At 44.5% G+C, this 15,495-nt stretch overlaps 1 protein-coding gene across 2 annotated transcripts in view; it reads right to left on the bottom strand.

Moving 5' to 3' along the window:
* Positions 1-15,495, bottom strand: part of OLFM3 (olfactomedin 3) — a 151,864-nt gene that overhangs the window by 19,938 nt on the left and 116,431 nt on the right. For both annotated transcript variants that reach the window (XM_045203936.2, XM_024570332.3), the window contains exons 2-3: positions 7,143-7,289; positions 3,131-3,286 (exon numbers count right to left, since the gene is read on the bottom strand). In XM_045203936.2, coding sequence (XP_045059871.1) covers positions 3,131-3,286; positions 7,143-7,289 — 303 coding nt within the window. The remainder of the gene's footprint in view (positions 1-3,130; positions 3,287-7,142; positions 7,290-15,495) is intronic.

Raw genomic sequence — 15,495 nt, forward strand, 5'->3', positions numbered from 1 at the left:
ATTTTGGAACTCTGGATACTTGTCAGAGAGCAATGGAAAGTGCCACCAATGTGCATATCAAGTATTTAAAAAGGTTACAATCGAATAGCACAGACCTGCGTTTCCTAGCCCCTTCTAGAATTTCGCTTTCCGCTGTGCTGCTGATACGGCAGAGGCTACACTTGGCTGCCTTGTCCAACCGTGCTCTCTTCATGGAAGACTGATGGTCTCTCGTACGATAACGAGAACAAACTTACCATCTGAAGAGTGCAGAAGAGTAAACCTACTTAGTGTTTTCTAAATTGAATTTATTGGGGTGATATTGGTTAATAAAGTTACATAGGTCAGGTGTACAGTTCTATAACATATCACCTGTATATTGTCTTGTGTGTTCACCACCCCAAGTCAAGTCTCCTTCCATCACCATTTATCCCCCCTGTACCCTCTGCTACCTCCCCCTTCCCCCCACCCCCCATAATCTTTTGTACTATTGTCTGTATCTGTAAGTTTTGTATGCTTTTTTCTTTTTTTTGCTTAATGCATTCACCTTTTTGGGTAAATTGAAAATGGTATGCCAAAGGTGGACTTCCTTCAATTAAAAGTATTTTTCCATGTTAAACTTACTTTTGGGATGGTCCATTTCTTCTCAAAGATAGCATCTCAGCCCTTAGAGCAGGGGTGTCAGACTCATTTTCACCAGGGGCCACATCAGCCTCGTGGTTGCCTTCAAAGGGCCGAATGTAATTTAAGGGCTATATATATGTAACTCCTCCTTAACGAGGGGCAAGGAGCTCCGCATTCGGCCCTTTGAATGCAACCACGAGGCTGGTGTGTTCCTCGGTGAAGATGAGTTTGAAACCCCTGCCTTAGAGCAAGATCTGACTCATGGTTGGAGGACTCAGTGAGTAAATAAATTCAAAAAACATGTATCGATATCTGATTATTCTTAAATAGGATTTACACAGCTGTGATCTACTTGGAGAGGTGCCTTGGTAATGATAGTAGATGTGACCCAAGAGCTGGCATGGGTGAGGTGTGTGACCCCGGACAGATCGCCCAGCTTCACTGGGCATTATTCTCTTCACCTGCATGGTGGGGACGGAAACAGTGCCTAAGGGATGGGATGGTGGTGAGGGTTACATTAGTTAACAAACAATGTATTTAAATTGCTCAGAGCTCTGTGCCGAGTAATTGTAATTCTTCAGAAACACAATGTTATCATCACTATTGCTATTTGGACTTTGACGTACAACTTCACTCTCTGCTTGGATTACACGAACTAGGAAAAATAAAAATCATTACGTCATGAGGTGCTGCCTGAAAATTAAATTTTTTTATTGGTCACCGGGCTATTGCCAGCCAAATTGATGGAACGGGCCAATTATTTCCTTGTGTGTCTCTCAGCTTTGCATCTTTTTGTTTCTGTTTTCCTGTCTTCTCCCAGGAGTTCCCATAGATGTACCTATGTCATCCATCCTGTGTCCCTGGCAGCCTCAAGCTGTTCCTTGGCGTCACAGAGCTCCGCACTGCCCACCTGAGCTCGGACGATGTCTCTGTGCCTGACACCCCAAGCACCTCTCCTTCTGTCGTCCTTCCTGGGAGTGCTCTGTGGTGGGCTGCCCACTGCTGGCCCTGCTGGTGGCCCTGGACGGGCTCACGTTGCTGCCCCACAGTCCACACTCCCACCCTGAGCAAGGGAAATTGACATGGAAAACCTTTTGGTTTTCTTGATCTCCTCTGGGGTTTAATACATTTCTTTTGCGGGGAGGGGCACTAGTCCAAAATGGTGTTCTGGAATATTGCCAAACCTAACTCTTCTGATCGCTAAACAGAATTAAACAAAATTCCTCTTCCCTTTGTGCTGTTAAGTAATGTTTACACCTCTGTTACTCTCAGTTTTACCTGCCTGTTAGCGGTATTGTATGTGCAGCAGAGGGCCCACCCTGCCTTGCACGCAGTACGTGCTCAATAAATACCAGTGAAAATTAATTCATTTGCTCCTCAGCCTGATGTCCTTCCTGTTTACCATCCCCTCGTGCATTCCCTACTCTTCCAGCTCACTCATTCTCTGATTTCCAATAGTCTTTGAATTTACTATACCTTCTACACTTTGCTTTAATTTGTTTTGATTTCTTAACCTCCCGGCCTTGCTTCCATCTTTCTTCAGCTTAAACCTCATCATTCATCACTTGAGCCCTCTTGTCCTTTTGGGTAAAAATTTAAAAGTGGTTCATCGTAAGCTGTTTTCTGTACTTCTCTACTCAGGCTCCTGAGCACCACGGAAGAACATGACAAAGCCACAGAGTCTCTGCCACCGTAAAATGCGCTCTGCAGAGATCTTGTTGCATGTCCCTGGTAGCCTCTGCCACCACAATTGTGTGTGAGAAGTGCTTCGGATGCTTGACCCGGAACTTGAGTCTGACCCACTCCCTCCCCTTCAGCAGTGGGTCTCACTTCCTCACGGGCAGGGAAAGCCCAGGCCATTATGTTTATAAAACCAGAGTGTGCTTTGTAAATGATGTGCTCTGTCTTTGCAAGGCAGACTCTTTCTTTCTAATAGAGGTTTAGATGGCATCTTTATAGTCAGGTTTTATCTTAATCTGTGATACAAACATATGTAGTTAATAAAATTCCATACAGCATGCTTAAAAGCACCATTTCTCCATTTTCAGTGTTTCTTAATAATTGCCAACAAACCACTTAAAGTCTAAAAAAAGACTTTTTTGTATCAAATCATGAAGCAACCCTCTTCCTATGGCTATTAATAATGGTATTATTGCCTCTTTTAATTATTCATATTCTTGATATTTCTCATATTAGCAGGGCCTAAAGTCATTGGGGAAAAAAAACCTCCGATAAATTTAATTATTAATTTTCCATTAGATTTAACCCTTGCCATCAATACTGAAGTGCAAATCTATCCAGAATCTCCACCTAGCTCTTGGAGGATGAGACGCCTTTTGGTAGCCAGTCCTCTGTGCTTGCCCACCAGCTCACGGTCCGTTTCAGTGGACAGGGGACTGACACCCCCAGGGAGTCTTGCCCCAGCTCATACGGGCCAGCGCAGTTATTTCTAGCTGAGTGCCATGCTGGCTGTTCATCATGGCCCATGTTTCATTTGGATTGACAAGATGGCAGAAGTCAAACCTACTTGAAAATGCTTGGTCATTAGTGTCTTCCGATCATCTTCAATCTGCCGAAACTTGGCCTTCAGCCCTTTCATTTGGGTTTCCATTTTTAGAACGTATTGGAAATCTCTCTGCGTTCTCAAGTTTAAGACTTCAATAGACTGGGACATATTCTGAACCTGTTAAACAAGAACATTGGCTGTCAATTGTTGTCTGTGTACAGGTAGTACAATCACGGCTGACATGGCAAAAGTGGCATTAACAGGGAGAACTTGAAATACCAAGGCCGTAATTGTATTTCCACATGACGTATTTTTAGGACAATTCTTTATGATTAAACATTTGAAGAATTCAGCCAGAGAAAATTATACCTAGGCAGGAAATAATAAAATGGACATCCTTGGATTAGAAATGACTGCATATAAATAAAAATTTAATATATCAGAAAAATGCATTTTAAAAAACCAGAATTTTTATTCTAGGGCTCTGTAAGCTTATCAATGCCCGTTCTGTTAAAAGTTAAAATAAGTTGTTTCTGTAGGTACTAACTCTGACTTCTTCAGAATCTGCGACGCGTGGGGATTGTGAATAGTGGAAATGCACGTCTAACAGACCTATCACGCATTCACTCCAGGACAGTTACTTCAAGCTGCCCTGGAGGTGCCCCCAGAGATGAGGCTGAGTCGACCAAGACAGGTGGTGGCGGTCCTCAGGTCCTCAGACACCTGATGAAACACCTCCTACCTCGCAGAGCCTGCCGTCCTAGAAGCCTGAGAAACGGCATCTGTGCGGGGTGTTTGGTGGGCGGGCAGTGGACACGGGACAAGCTCACAGCACCATCCCAGCCTCGGTGAGCTGCAGGCTATTTAGAGGTAAGAAATAGATGACCCAAGAAGCATGTGGAAACGAGCACAGGCCTCTTTAACTGTGTGGCAGCAAAATTCTCACAATGCAATGAAAGCCTCTAACAGGAGACCTGTTAGAGGACCTGAGGAATGGAATAGGGCACATTGTTTTAAAGGACAAGACAGCTCTCTGTGCCTGTGCTGCTCCTGGTATTGTCTGCAGAGCAGTGACCTGCACCTCCTCCTGGGAGTGTCTGCAACAGGCAGCATCTTGTCCCAAAATCAGAATCTGCATTTTACTGAGACCCCCCGTGACCCCTTTGTTACATTTTGAGAAGCGATGCTTCACATGGAGGGAGTTCCATGAGAAAAGCAAGTAAGAAAAGCAAATGTAAAAAGTGATGTAACTTGGTTTTTAAATTGTAATCAAATTCTCCGTCATGCACCCTGATGCCTGCACATATTTAAAGAAAATGGAGCAGATAAGCAAACACTCATGGGGAAAGGTAGGGAAGGTGTAGAAGGATACATGTTGGGCTGTTAACACTAGTTTCTGGGGGGGCGTGAGGTGTGGGTAAGAAGGAATACATATTGTAGAAAGAGGTCCTGGTAAACATAATATGTATAAATCCTTCTGCAAAGAAGTTTTTGCATAAACAAAAAAATGAAATCATGGACAGCAAAAATATGGTAGTGGGATTTCAGGTGATTTTTACTTGGTTTCATACATATTTTAGTTATTCCATTTATTTTTAATACATATGTATATCATATTTATTATATACATATAAATATTATATGTATATAATAAATATATAAATATTGTATATGCATATTGTATAGCAACATATATATAATGAGTAAAAAGTCATTTTCATTGCAAAAATTGTGACTTACAAATAAGGGAGGGATAATATGTTCAGAGACAGATTTTTGTCATCCAGTAAAGTCGCAATGCTTAGGCCAGCCCACCTTGTGACTTGACAGGATTGACAATGTGCCTCGGAACTGGGACTTGCAGAAAAGCTCAGAGTTCTTCCACCATGGCTGGCGGCAGTTCCTCCGCCCCTCTTCTTAGAGACGATCAGATTTCTCCATTTCTGTTTCTGCTGTGGTGATCCATAGCTCTGCCCTATCTTGTGCGGACTTAGGAACTACAGTCTCGCTTATACTAAAACTAATTGGATAATGAGTGTGTTGGGCGGGGACAGAGAAGTGGCTGCTGTCCTGTGAGCTCCATGAGGTCAGGAGCTGTGTCTTCCTCGTATCTTTTATTTCCAAGGCCTTTCACAGGACCAGGCACAGAATAATTGCTCAGTAAATATGTACTGGGTAAAATTAACTTAGGTTTCCAATGGTAGCAAGTGTGTAATTAGCATTTTAATACTTTAAGGAAAGTTTCCTCCTTTCTTTAGCTAGGTCACAGCATTGCCTGACCCCCAAACCTATATTAATTTCATGTCATTCCTATACTGAGAAAGCATCATTTAAAAAAATCTCTAGTGTGGTGCAAAATTACTGAGATGGCATCAAAAGCACAGTAACTGCCTCTTAGATAAATGTAGTGTTTTCAAAATACTTTTCAGTAGAGAAGTAAAAGAAGATTGAAACTGAGAAATCAGTAATCTGAGGAGAAACACATTTTAATTGAAAAGCAAAATTGGATTAAAGGAGTAAATATTTTTACCAATGTAATTAATTTCCCTAGTAACTAAATAGTGTTAAACTATATATTTGAGATTTTTTTTCATACTGCCTTCATATTGTCTTTCATATATATTTGAGATTTTTTTTTTCATATTGGGATAAAAACCCCTACTTTGTGTCAATCACGTAAAGTCACAAAGTGGGCTGGTCTAAGCTTTGTGACTTTACTGGATGAAAAAAGTCTGTCTCTGAACAAGATTGAAGACAATACTCAAGATGAATCATAGCTCATGTCGTGATTTCTAACAGTTGAGAGGCACATTAACTAGGGTCATCAATTTGAATGAAATGACATTCACTCTTGCCTGGAGCACAGATACCGAAGGGGCAGGGACAATGGGATCTTATCATAAAAAGAGACTTAAGATAGAATCAATATGTGATGATAGCTCTGAGGAGGGAGGAAGAAAAACAGACTAATCTTTCTATAAAAACATGAAAAAAAGTTTTAACATCTAAGGCATCAGTAGACTTCCAATAATGTATGCAGAGGGACCTGATTTTCACATAGGGCAGTGGGAGGAAGCCACTGTGTGGCTCGAGACTGCGGAAGCTCGGAGTGTCTGTAATCATAGCAGATTCGATGCTTTCCTTTTTCTAGCTTCTCTTAGTTTTCTATAAAAAGTTCCCACCCAATGCCATCACTGCATAGAGGGTCGTGGAAAGGAGAGCGCAGGGCGTGAATTGCAGATCGTGAGTCCCCCTAAAAGCACGTGCTACCTGATTTATCTTACTATCCCTGACGGTGTTGAAAACTCTAAGATGCTGTTGTCTTCCACCTATCAGCCTGGCCACCCTGGCTGGCCTACGGTACTCAGAGCCCAACACTGTAGGAGGCGGAATGAGAATAATCGAAAGAACAATGTATTGATTGCTTTGTTTAGGTCTGTTCTCCCCACACTAAACACAAATAACTTTTCATGAGCTGACTTTTATCTGGAAAAGAGAATAAATCAAGGGCATTCTGCATTTGATTGTTAGGGACCCAGCTTAAGTAAATTATATGGAGAGAATGCTCTTGAATGAAATTGAAGAGCTTAATGTTCTAAGGCAGGACTTAGAGAATGATGATAAATACTTGGAATTATTCATTATCTGTCCTGAGAGCTTGCACAGCACATGCCATTATTTTAACCTCCTTGCAAGCTTGATAACGGGATCCAGAGTCTGAGCGCAAAGAGCCTGGTGCAATCCTGAGAGGGGAGGCTCAATTTCTGGCATCAGAATAAGACTTCCTGTTTTTCCTTCTCTTTTCTTAAGGAGACAGTAACTGGATATTAAGATACATGATAGAGAGCCAGTCTTAAGAAAACAAGGTTGAAAAAGTAAAAAGTCACATAAATAGAATACAGTGGGGTGGGAGGTGTTGTTTATTTGAGGAGGGCACATGTTGGGGGGACCCTGATCCCCACTTCCTGCCTTCCCACACTTCCTGTGGTGGACTGCAATAAGAGTATGCCCAGGGGACACCTGGGACACCTACCTTTTCGAGCAGTTGGCGGAGCTGCCTGCTTTTGGCATCCCGGGAACACAGGTTCTGCTCCGGAGCGACCACGGTGCAGATGCACCGCCCGTCGGGGTCCTGTGCAGAGCTGTACACTTGCCATCCTTCCTTGGGACTAATCTGAGTCTGTGGAAAGCAACGGAAGCACACAGAACACAGACCCCATTACAGGATGAAGAGAAGGCGGCTTTGGAGTATTTTAAGCAAAGCATCTTTTTGATAATTCAAGTTTTGCTCCCTTTCATTGAATGTGTTGGGATGCCACTGGTCGATCAACGTATACAGGCTTTGGGCGCACGATTCCACAATGCATCTGTACACTGCATGGTGTGTTCACCACCCAAGTCAAGTCTCTGTCCATCACCCCGTGTCCTCCCTCTACCTTTGTTTCTGCTCTTCTGCGTTAAAAAGAAAGCGAGTGGACAGTTAGCATGGACAGCCCAGCTTCACTGAGTCACACCTTCCTTATCAGTGCTCAGAAGCAGCAGCTCGCTCTGTCTTTAGGCTCCATGTTAATAATTTTGCATCGATCCCACTCCACTCCCTAATGCTTTTGCTGTATTTGGACGTAGTGATGCAACGTCAGAAGCATCTGATAACCACTTAAACACATATGACCAATCTTTCTACAGAAGATCTGTTAGCTTGTCTTTCTCAACCATACATGATATCCGTAATTTACTTTCCTGATTATTAGTCGTGTGTGATATTCTGAAGCAGACCTTTTTCCCAAGGAGCTTCCCGTGAATTGAAAGGCCAATTATTAACATGGCTGGAAAGATATCCTGTGGGAATAGAGGGTAAAAATCAGGAGGCTCGCCATGCGAAGGGTCCAGCGTCCCAGAGCAGCTGATCTCCCCATTCTGTGCAGTTACCCCCCTTCCTCCCTAGGACCTCGGCATCAAGTGGCCTTCTGCTTCCATTGGTCTGCCTCCTATCTGTTGTTAATGTTGCCTCCTGTATCTTCCTACAGGAAACTTCTCTCCAACTAGGTCAGCCTGGTTGTGTCCTGAAAGCATGCCACCCTGCTTCGTACGTGACTTACTCTCCTTCTCCTGCTTTATAAAACTCCTGTTAACTCGGCCCTTGGGGTTTCCACTTCTTCAGAAGGATTGTCTGTATTTCACGAAGCGTTTCCTGTGTGTTGTCTAGTATTGTTAGTTGCCTTTCATATGTCTTATTTCAACAATTTTTTAATATCCAGCATAGAGCGGGTATTTCCTGTCTGCATTCTCACATGTATTGTCCAGAACAAAGATAAGTTGCCTCATTTTTTATCTAGTCATTTCCTGGGGATGGGGGTGGGGAACTGCACTCTCCCTAGACAAAGAGCGGTTGTTAGGGGTGCCCTGGGGCACCCCTTGGCCACCGCTCTTGCTCCGAGCATTCAGGCACTGTGCCTCTCCACCGAGTGGCCCTTTGGGGGTTGCCTGGGCTGAGGAGTGCTACCCAGTCAAGGCCAGGCCCTATTCCAAGCAGTGTCCCCCCATCCATTGCCTTGCCGGTGTGATCGGGGATTGTCGTTATTCCCACTTCACAGGAGAGAACACGATGGCCCTGCCAGGGGGCACACAGCTTGTAGGTAGCAACACTGAGCATGAAGCCAGCTGTGTGCTCCTGAGCAATACTTCCCAATAGAGACATCGTGAGAGCCACGTGTCATTTACAGTTTTCTGGTAGTCACATTTAAGAAGGGAGAGTGAAACAGGTAAATTAATTATAATAATATATGCTATTTAACTCAATATATCCCAAATATTTTAATTTCAACATGATGAATCCATGTAAAAATTATTCACGTGATGCTTTGCATCCCACATCTCCCTTTTTTGGACTAAGTGTGTGACACTGAGTGTGCATTTTCACTTAGGGCGCAGCTCGGTCTGGACTGGCCACGTCTTCAGTGCTCCATAGCCATGTGGCCTCCATAGTGGACCGTGCGGTGCTGTGACTGAACGGCATGATGCTGAACATCCAGATCATGTTATGATGATGTTATAGATCATCAGTCACACGGATGTAGAAGAACTACCTAACAGATGCTACCTGCACACACCATCCAGAGTGCATTGGAATTTGTTTTTCCCATGGAAATAGATGACTCTGTGGGCCACCTGCTCGCAAGTGCTGGCTCACTTCTGCACCTGGGGCCTGATAGCCTTCAGCTGCCTGTGAAGGTGCCAGGGATTCAGCAGAGAGGTGTTTCCTTTTCAATTGGGAGAGGAGACAACGGATTTGGTCTAGCAAAGATGGCGTGCAGTGAGTTAGACTGGAGGGTGAGACAAGAACGGGACGTGAATGGCAGCCGGCAGATCACTGTCTGGCAAAGTGGCCAGAAACACCAGGCTGCTCGGTTTGCCTGCAGACCGGCTGGACACAAACCTGTAAAAGGACCAAACCAGGCTGACGTCTCTCTCCCCAGATCTGCCCTAGTCTGGGACTGACTGTCTCTGGGGTTAGCAGCCAGACATCATATACCAGCAACCAACACACAGAAAAGTTTCTTTTCCTCTCAAGGGCTTTAGCCATAGTCACTAGGGGTAGTGGTAGGCGTTCCACCGTAGCTGTGAACACATATGGAGGAAGCTATAAATTACACACTCAGGTAACTCATAAAGATGTCACAGTCCTTGTCATCGGTCTGTAGTGAAAAGCAAATGGTGCCAAGCCTATCTTTCTAGGCTCCTTCCACCAACTCGGTTTTTGGACAGTGCATAGAAGTCTTTTCTGCCTCTGTTTCCGGGGCGTTGGGTTCATCATCATCTCTTTTTCATCCTCCCTCACCCCTTCCTCCTAGGATTTATACCTGAATAGCCAGGTATATCCAGTTGGTCTAGAAAGATGTATTCAGAATTATATATTATTAGATCAGGTTGAATCTTAAAGATTTTTTTTTTAAAGAAGAAAAAAATGCAAACACTTTATCTACAGAATGGAGATGGAAACAGCTTAGCTGGGTAGTTTCGGTGATATAATTAAAGGGTGAAGCTTAGTAACGGAATGGGATTAATATCTAGTCATAAGTTCTGTAGATGAAACGAGGCTTCTCCTAACATTGGACACAAATCTCAAAAATGTCCAAAAATACTGCTGTCTGTGTCTATGAGGTGCGTGCATGTGTGTGCATGTGTGTGTATGTGAGATTACAAGAGGGACAGGGGAGATGGAAGAGGGCTAAAAGGGGTAAATGGTGATGAAGGAGACTTAACCTGAGGTGGGGAACACACAATACAGTATACAGATGATATATTATCGAATTGCATACTTGAAAACTATATTTTTATTAACCAATGTCACTCCAATAAAGTCAAATAAAAATATTCCATGTAGTAAGTTTTTCTACTCAACAGAATTAAAATTTTTCCATTTAAAAAAAAGGTCAGAAAAATTAAGGCTTGTCACTAGAATACATTTAGCTTTTGGATAAAGGAGCCAGGGCCACTGAATTATAATATTAAAATACCTTTAACGCCAGTGCAAACGGCAGTTATTAAACCTGGGGCATCACTACTGATGCTCACCTGCCAGGCGTTGGCTAACTAGTGAGGAGCTTGTCCTGACAGTGCAGGGTGTCGGTGGGGAGGAGGAAGGAGGGAAAGGTGAATCGGGTTTGATGTTCATTTAGCATCTGCACCCTCACCCCTACCGCCCCAAGTGTCAGCTTCATAAAGTAAAGATTTGTGTGTGCTTCCCTTGTCTCCCTGGGAGAATCACAGACAAGAGTCACGACCTTCTTTGCTACAGAGTTAGTGTGAATGATCTCGACTATAACCAGGCAAACCTCTCGGGCAAGAAAACTGTAACTCAAGAGAGAAAAAAGCCAATATAGGAGCTGAGTGCCTGGCGGCCCCATGGGCTTTGATATAAACCTCTGTTTCAGGGCTCGTGTGAACCGAGGGAGTTTTTTCGAGTGTCTCTAGTGTTGTCTTGTAGGGCACCCACACAGGCTTTAAAAGGAGGATCGAAATAAAACCAGCTTAGACCTGCGGTGGAAGGAAAGTTAGATGGTTTGGGATGCCGATGAGGAAAGACTGGCTTCCGTTTTAACTTGTAAGCACAAGTATCTGGGTGTCAGCAAAACTCGTGGGACCATAGCAAACATTTATGGAGCTCTAGCCATGGCTTGGCTGCTCGCTGTCATTGCCCTTGAATATTGCAGTGGCCCTGTGGACGAGGGGTTGCATTCTGGCCACTTGATGGGCGCAGAAACTGAGACCGAGAGACAGTGAGGAACTCTCTGAGGTCATGGGGTTCATCCGCAGAGCTGCGATTGGTGCCGGCACAGCCTGAGTTCAGATGGGCCCCGGTTACCTGGACTTCTCCTCTGCGACAGGAGGATGACCCTGCTGGCGTTTCCGGAGCGGTCTCAAAGCCCTGCACTTGGACCTGGGGGGGCAGGGGGGGAGGGGCGGCGGGTGTGTAGTTCATTACCATCGAAACACCACTAATCACACTGATTACTGGTGTGGTCCCTTTGAATCTTTCGTGTTAATTAGAAGAATGAAGTGAACTATTTAACAGGTTTTAATATTACAAAATTCATGAAATATTTAAGAGTACTCTAAATAAGAGGAAACAATTTTAACAATTGGATTTCAAGTCTGCATTCTTGGCTTATAATTTAATTGCATAACTGTGCTGTATAAATATAAAGCTACTGTGCTAGAGTAATCCTAGCATCTCAGGGGCTTTGCGCTGGACAAGAAGGATCCTGAGGACTTAGGTCAAAGCAAAAATTAATAAAACAGCTTGCACTTCAGTAAGTTTTTCTGTTTAGAAAATGTCCTGTCTTGTATAAGCCTCATTTCTTTTGAACCAACTACCCTTAGAAATAGATTACAAATAGACAGTATCTTACTTTTCTTATCAGGAAACGGAAGTTCAAAAACTTGAGTCATTTCCCCCCGAAGCCATCCATTCAGTCAATGTCCCACATGGGACTAAACCAGTTTTCTCCAGGGTCGAGCCCGTTCCCTTCATCTTCTGCAGATAAATGCGTGTAGATGGTCTGTGTCCATTTGCCAGCTGTCCAAAAATGCTGTGCTCCAGAGGAGCTGCCCGCAGGTAAGCGGAGGGCATTTTCCAAACTGTGGAGAGAGGAGCTGCTGGACACCCGGGGAGCAGTGGTGCCCGGCCGTGCGAGTGGGTGTTTCTGTGGAGGGTGTCACAGTCACATGTCAGGGCCCAGGCGGAGGGTGGGGCATGGGGACAGAGCTCTGATCCTTTGAAGAGAACAAAATCAGTGGGAGGAACATTGCCCGGTCTTTTGTTTTGTGTTGAGGCTCTGGGCATTTCATGAAAGGGCAGATTGGCGAAAAGGAATAAGGGCTTCGGTACTGGGAGTGGTGTACAAGGCAGGGGAAAGGAAAGCAGGAAAAAATCCATTTACTAAAGCCTATTCAACTTAGAGTGGAGGCATCTCAGTGATGGAAACCCCTTATAAGTGCTCAGTCTGGGAAGAGATTCCGCCTCCAAGTGAAATGTGGTTTCGTATGCTAATGGCTCTCAGTGTGGAGAGGGAAGAGAGGCAAGGACGGCAGTCAGAGAGATGTGGACCCCACACTGAAAGCAGCTACGTGCTGGAGGCCATGTTAATAAAGATGTCCCAGCCTAGCCATCGGCTTCCTGTTTCTTAGGAGACTAGCTGGAACTGAAATACAAATGTATATTCTTCACTCAGGAGAACCCTACGGCTCTAAGATAAAACAACTGTAAAAAAAAAAAAACAAAACAAAACCCTCAAAAACATCAAACTGAGGTTGGTTGGTTACCTCTGCTTGTGGTCTGGAAATTGCACTGACGTAGAGTTGCTCCTGGGTCCTTCCACTCCAGGACACCTTTCCTGTGTCTGCACTTGAACTCTGCATGCCAGGGCCATCACTGCTTCATAGCCAGCCCTTCTCATCAGTGGAAAAACTGTGCCGAATCTGAGCTTCTCTCTGTCCCTCCCCTCTTTTGGTCCTGCTTCTTCTTTAAGTATTTAAACAGGAGTAAATCCACCTTCTCAGTTGTGTCTGTTTTTCTTTAAAAGGCCCTGACCCCATTCTCTGTGGCTCTCAAGATTTACCATTCTGTTCTCTCAGCCATCTCTCCATCCTTAATTTGCTCAGTTGCTCCTTCACAAAATGGGGGGGAACAGTCCTTTCAAAACAGAGAAGCCGGGCGCCTTCCCCCAGGAGTTGCCGCTGAGAGGCTCGGAGCGTGTTGAGAGTTGGCATTAGGCGATTGTGCTTGTTCTGCAGCCCTGAAAACAGACTCACCCACTGAAGCAGGAAGTGCAGAAGAGAAGCCAGCCCGATATTTGAAAACGTAACAAGCAAATTGCTCTGCCCATGAGTCCCTTCGGGGCATTGCCCCGCCTCACCTCAGTGGGGTGGACTTCCTGAGGACACCGAGTGTCTGCTGACAGTCCCCTGTTCAGTGGCTCTTCTCCACATTCTGCCTGGAGTGCAGTCCACAGTGTGGGGGGTTTCTCAGAAGCTCAGCACATCAAGGGCAAGTTACACAGCACCAGAGGGAAGCGTCCGGGGAGCCTGAGCTTTAGTGGAGCCAGCCTGCTGCGCCAGAGGTGGATGGGCCCAGTGAAAGATCAGAGGGGGAAAAAGAAAGGAAGGAAACAGGGCCCAAGAGGAGGATGAAGGGATGTTTCAGGGTTCTAAGAAAAACAAGAGGGAGCTTAGCTCTTCATAAGGAGCTGGATTTAACTACTGACTAATAGAAATATCCTGGAAATTGAAAAACCTTTTTCAACGTTTGACACAATCAAGTTTTATACTGCTGTTTCAGACACACCTGCCTTAAAAAAATTGAATTGCCCTTTAATTATTAATGTTTTGTCTTTCTTATTCTTAAAAAAATTTTTTTTCAGGTCCTTTAAAACTACCTAAAGAAAGTTCTAAAGAAAGACTGTGCTCCTATTGGTGTAAATGTGCACATTTTTCCATGTGTTCATGTCACAAACGTGCGTGGATCCGACTTTAAGAACTACTGTGTGTGCGTGTGCTCCATTGCAGGCTCACCCCATCCATCTGGTCGAACGAGAACACAGAGCAAGAAAACCGGAAGGGCTGGACTTCATTGCTCTCCCTACCTGGAAGGAACTGCCTGCCCTTCAGTAGAAGCGAATGGGAGTCCAGGGTCACGGGAGACCCCTGAGCAGGGCAGAGAGAAGCCAGTGTGGCACCAGAGGGCGGGCCAGCAGTGGTGGCCCAGAGTGCCATCGGGTGACTTGCTTCTACCCTCGGCCCTGTCCTTAACCAGCTGGGAGAAATCTGTTCAGTCACCTACACATTTTGGGTCTGCCTTCCCACTTGTAGAATGAGGCAGTTGGGTTCAGTCAGTCAGATTTGCACCTCAGCTCTTGGGAGTGCTGAGGTTTGAGTGTGCGTACCTCGTCTGGGGCAGGGGTTGATTGTGTGGCAGGGCAGAGGGCAGAGGCCCAGTGAACGCCTCCTTCCATCATTCATTATTTGTGTGACCAGTGACCTGTTTTACAGATTGGATTTCCACTTCAAGTTTCATGCCACAAATATTATTTATTCAGCATGCTTATGTAAGATTTAATTTAAAAAAGTAGGGGGGCATTCCTGCCAAAAACAGTGTGAAAATTACTGGCTTGGATGGTTCCTAAGAGCCTTTCCAGCGTTAACATTTTATGATGTTAATCTACGAAATACAGAGTCATTCATTTTTCACCACGGGAATTCTGGAGTATGAGCGGTTATCGTGAATAATTGAGGTAGGGAAATGCCGTCGCTGGTCCATCGGTGAGGTGTGCCACTTCTCCAAGGCATGCAAAAGGAAGAAAAAGAACATCTGCCACCTGGCTTCTCCACCCATTTCAGAAAATACCACAGTGCAAACTTCCCTGAACTTCCTGGGTTTTTTTTCACCCAAAAGAATATTTGGTCGTGTTAGCACATTTCATAAGCCAGAGCAGTATTGTATATTTTTCAGCCAACAGATTACCAACCAGAGAGTAAAGAAAATAAGTTTACTCTAAAATGACAAGATAGCTAGAAGTCCTAGAGGAATCACGCACCATTTTGGAACTTTGATTCTTCTCCATCAACAATAGGAAGTAAACCAAACCAACCTCTGTCTGCACACAGAATATCTGCCTCAGAGGCAAGGTGCCACGTTCGACAGGGAACTCAGTCCTGGATTTCATTTCTTGAAAGAGTTCATTCAACAACTCAGTTGTTCCAAACCATCAGGCATTTGAACATAGAGGAAATTTGAACATTGAGAAAGTCTCAGTAAATATTAAACATTGTGAGTTTCTTGGTTTTGTCATTGTTTATTGATGACACATTCTGCCTTCACAGGAGGG

Source organism: Desmodus rotundus, chromosome 12, assembly GCF_022682495.2.
Source record: "Desmodus rotundus isolate HL8 chromosome 12, HLdesRot8A.1, whole genome shotgun sequence".
Lineage (NCBI taxonomy): Eukaryota > Metazoa > Chordata > Mammalia > Chiroptera > Phyllostomidae > Desmodus > Desmodus rotundus.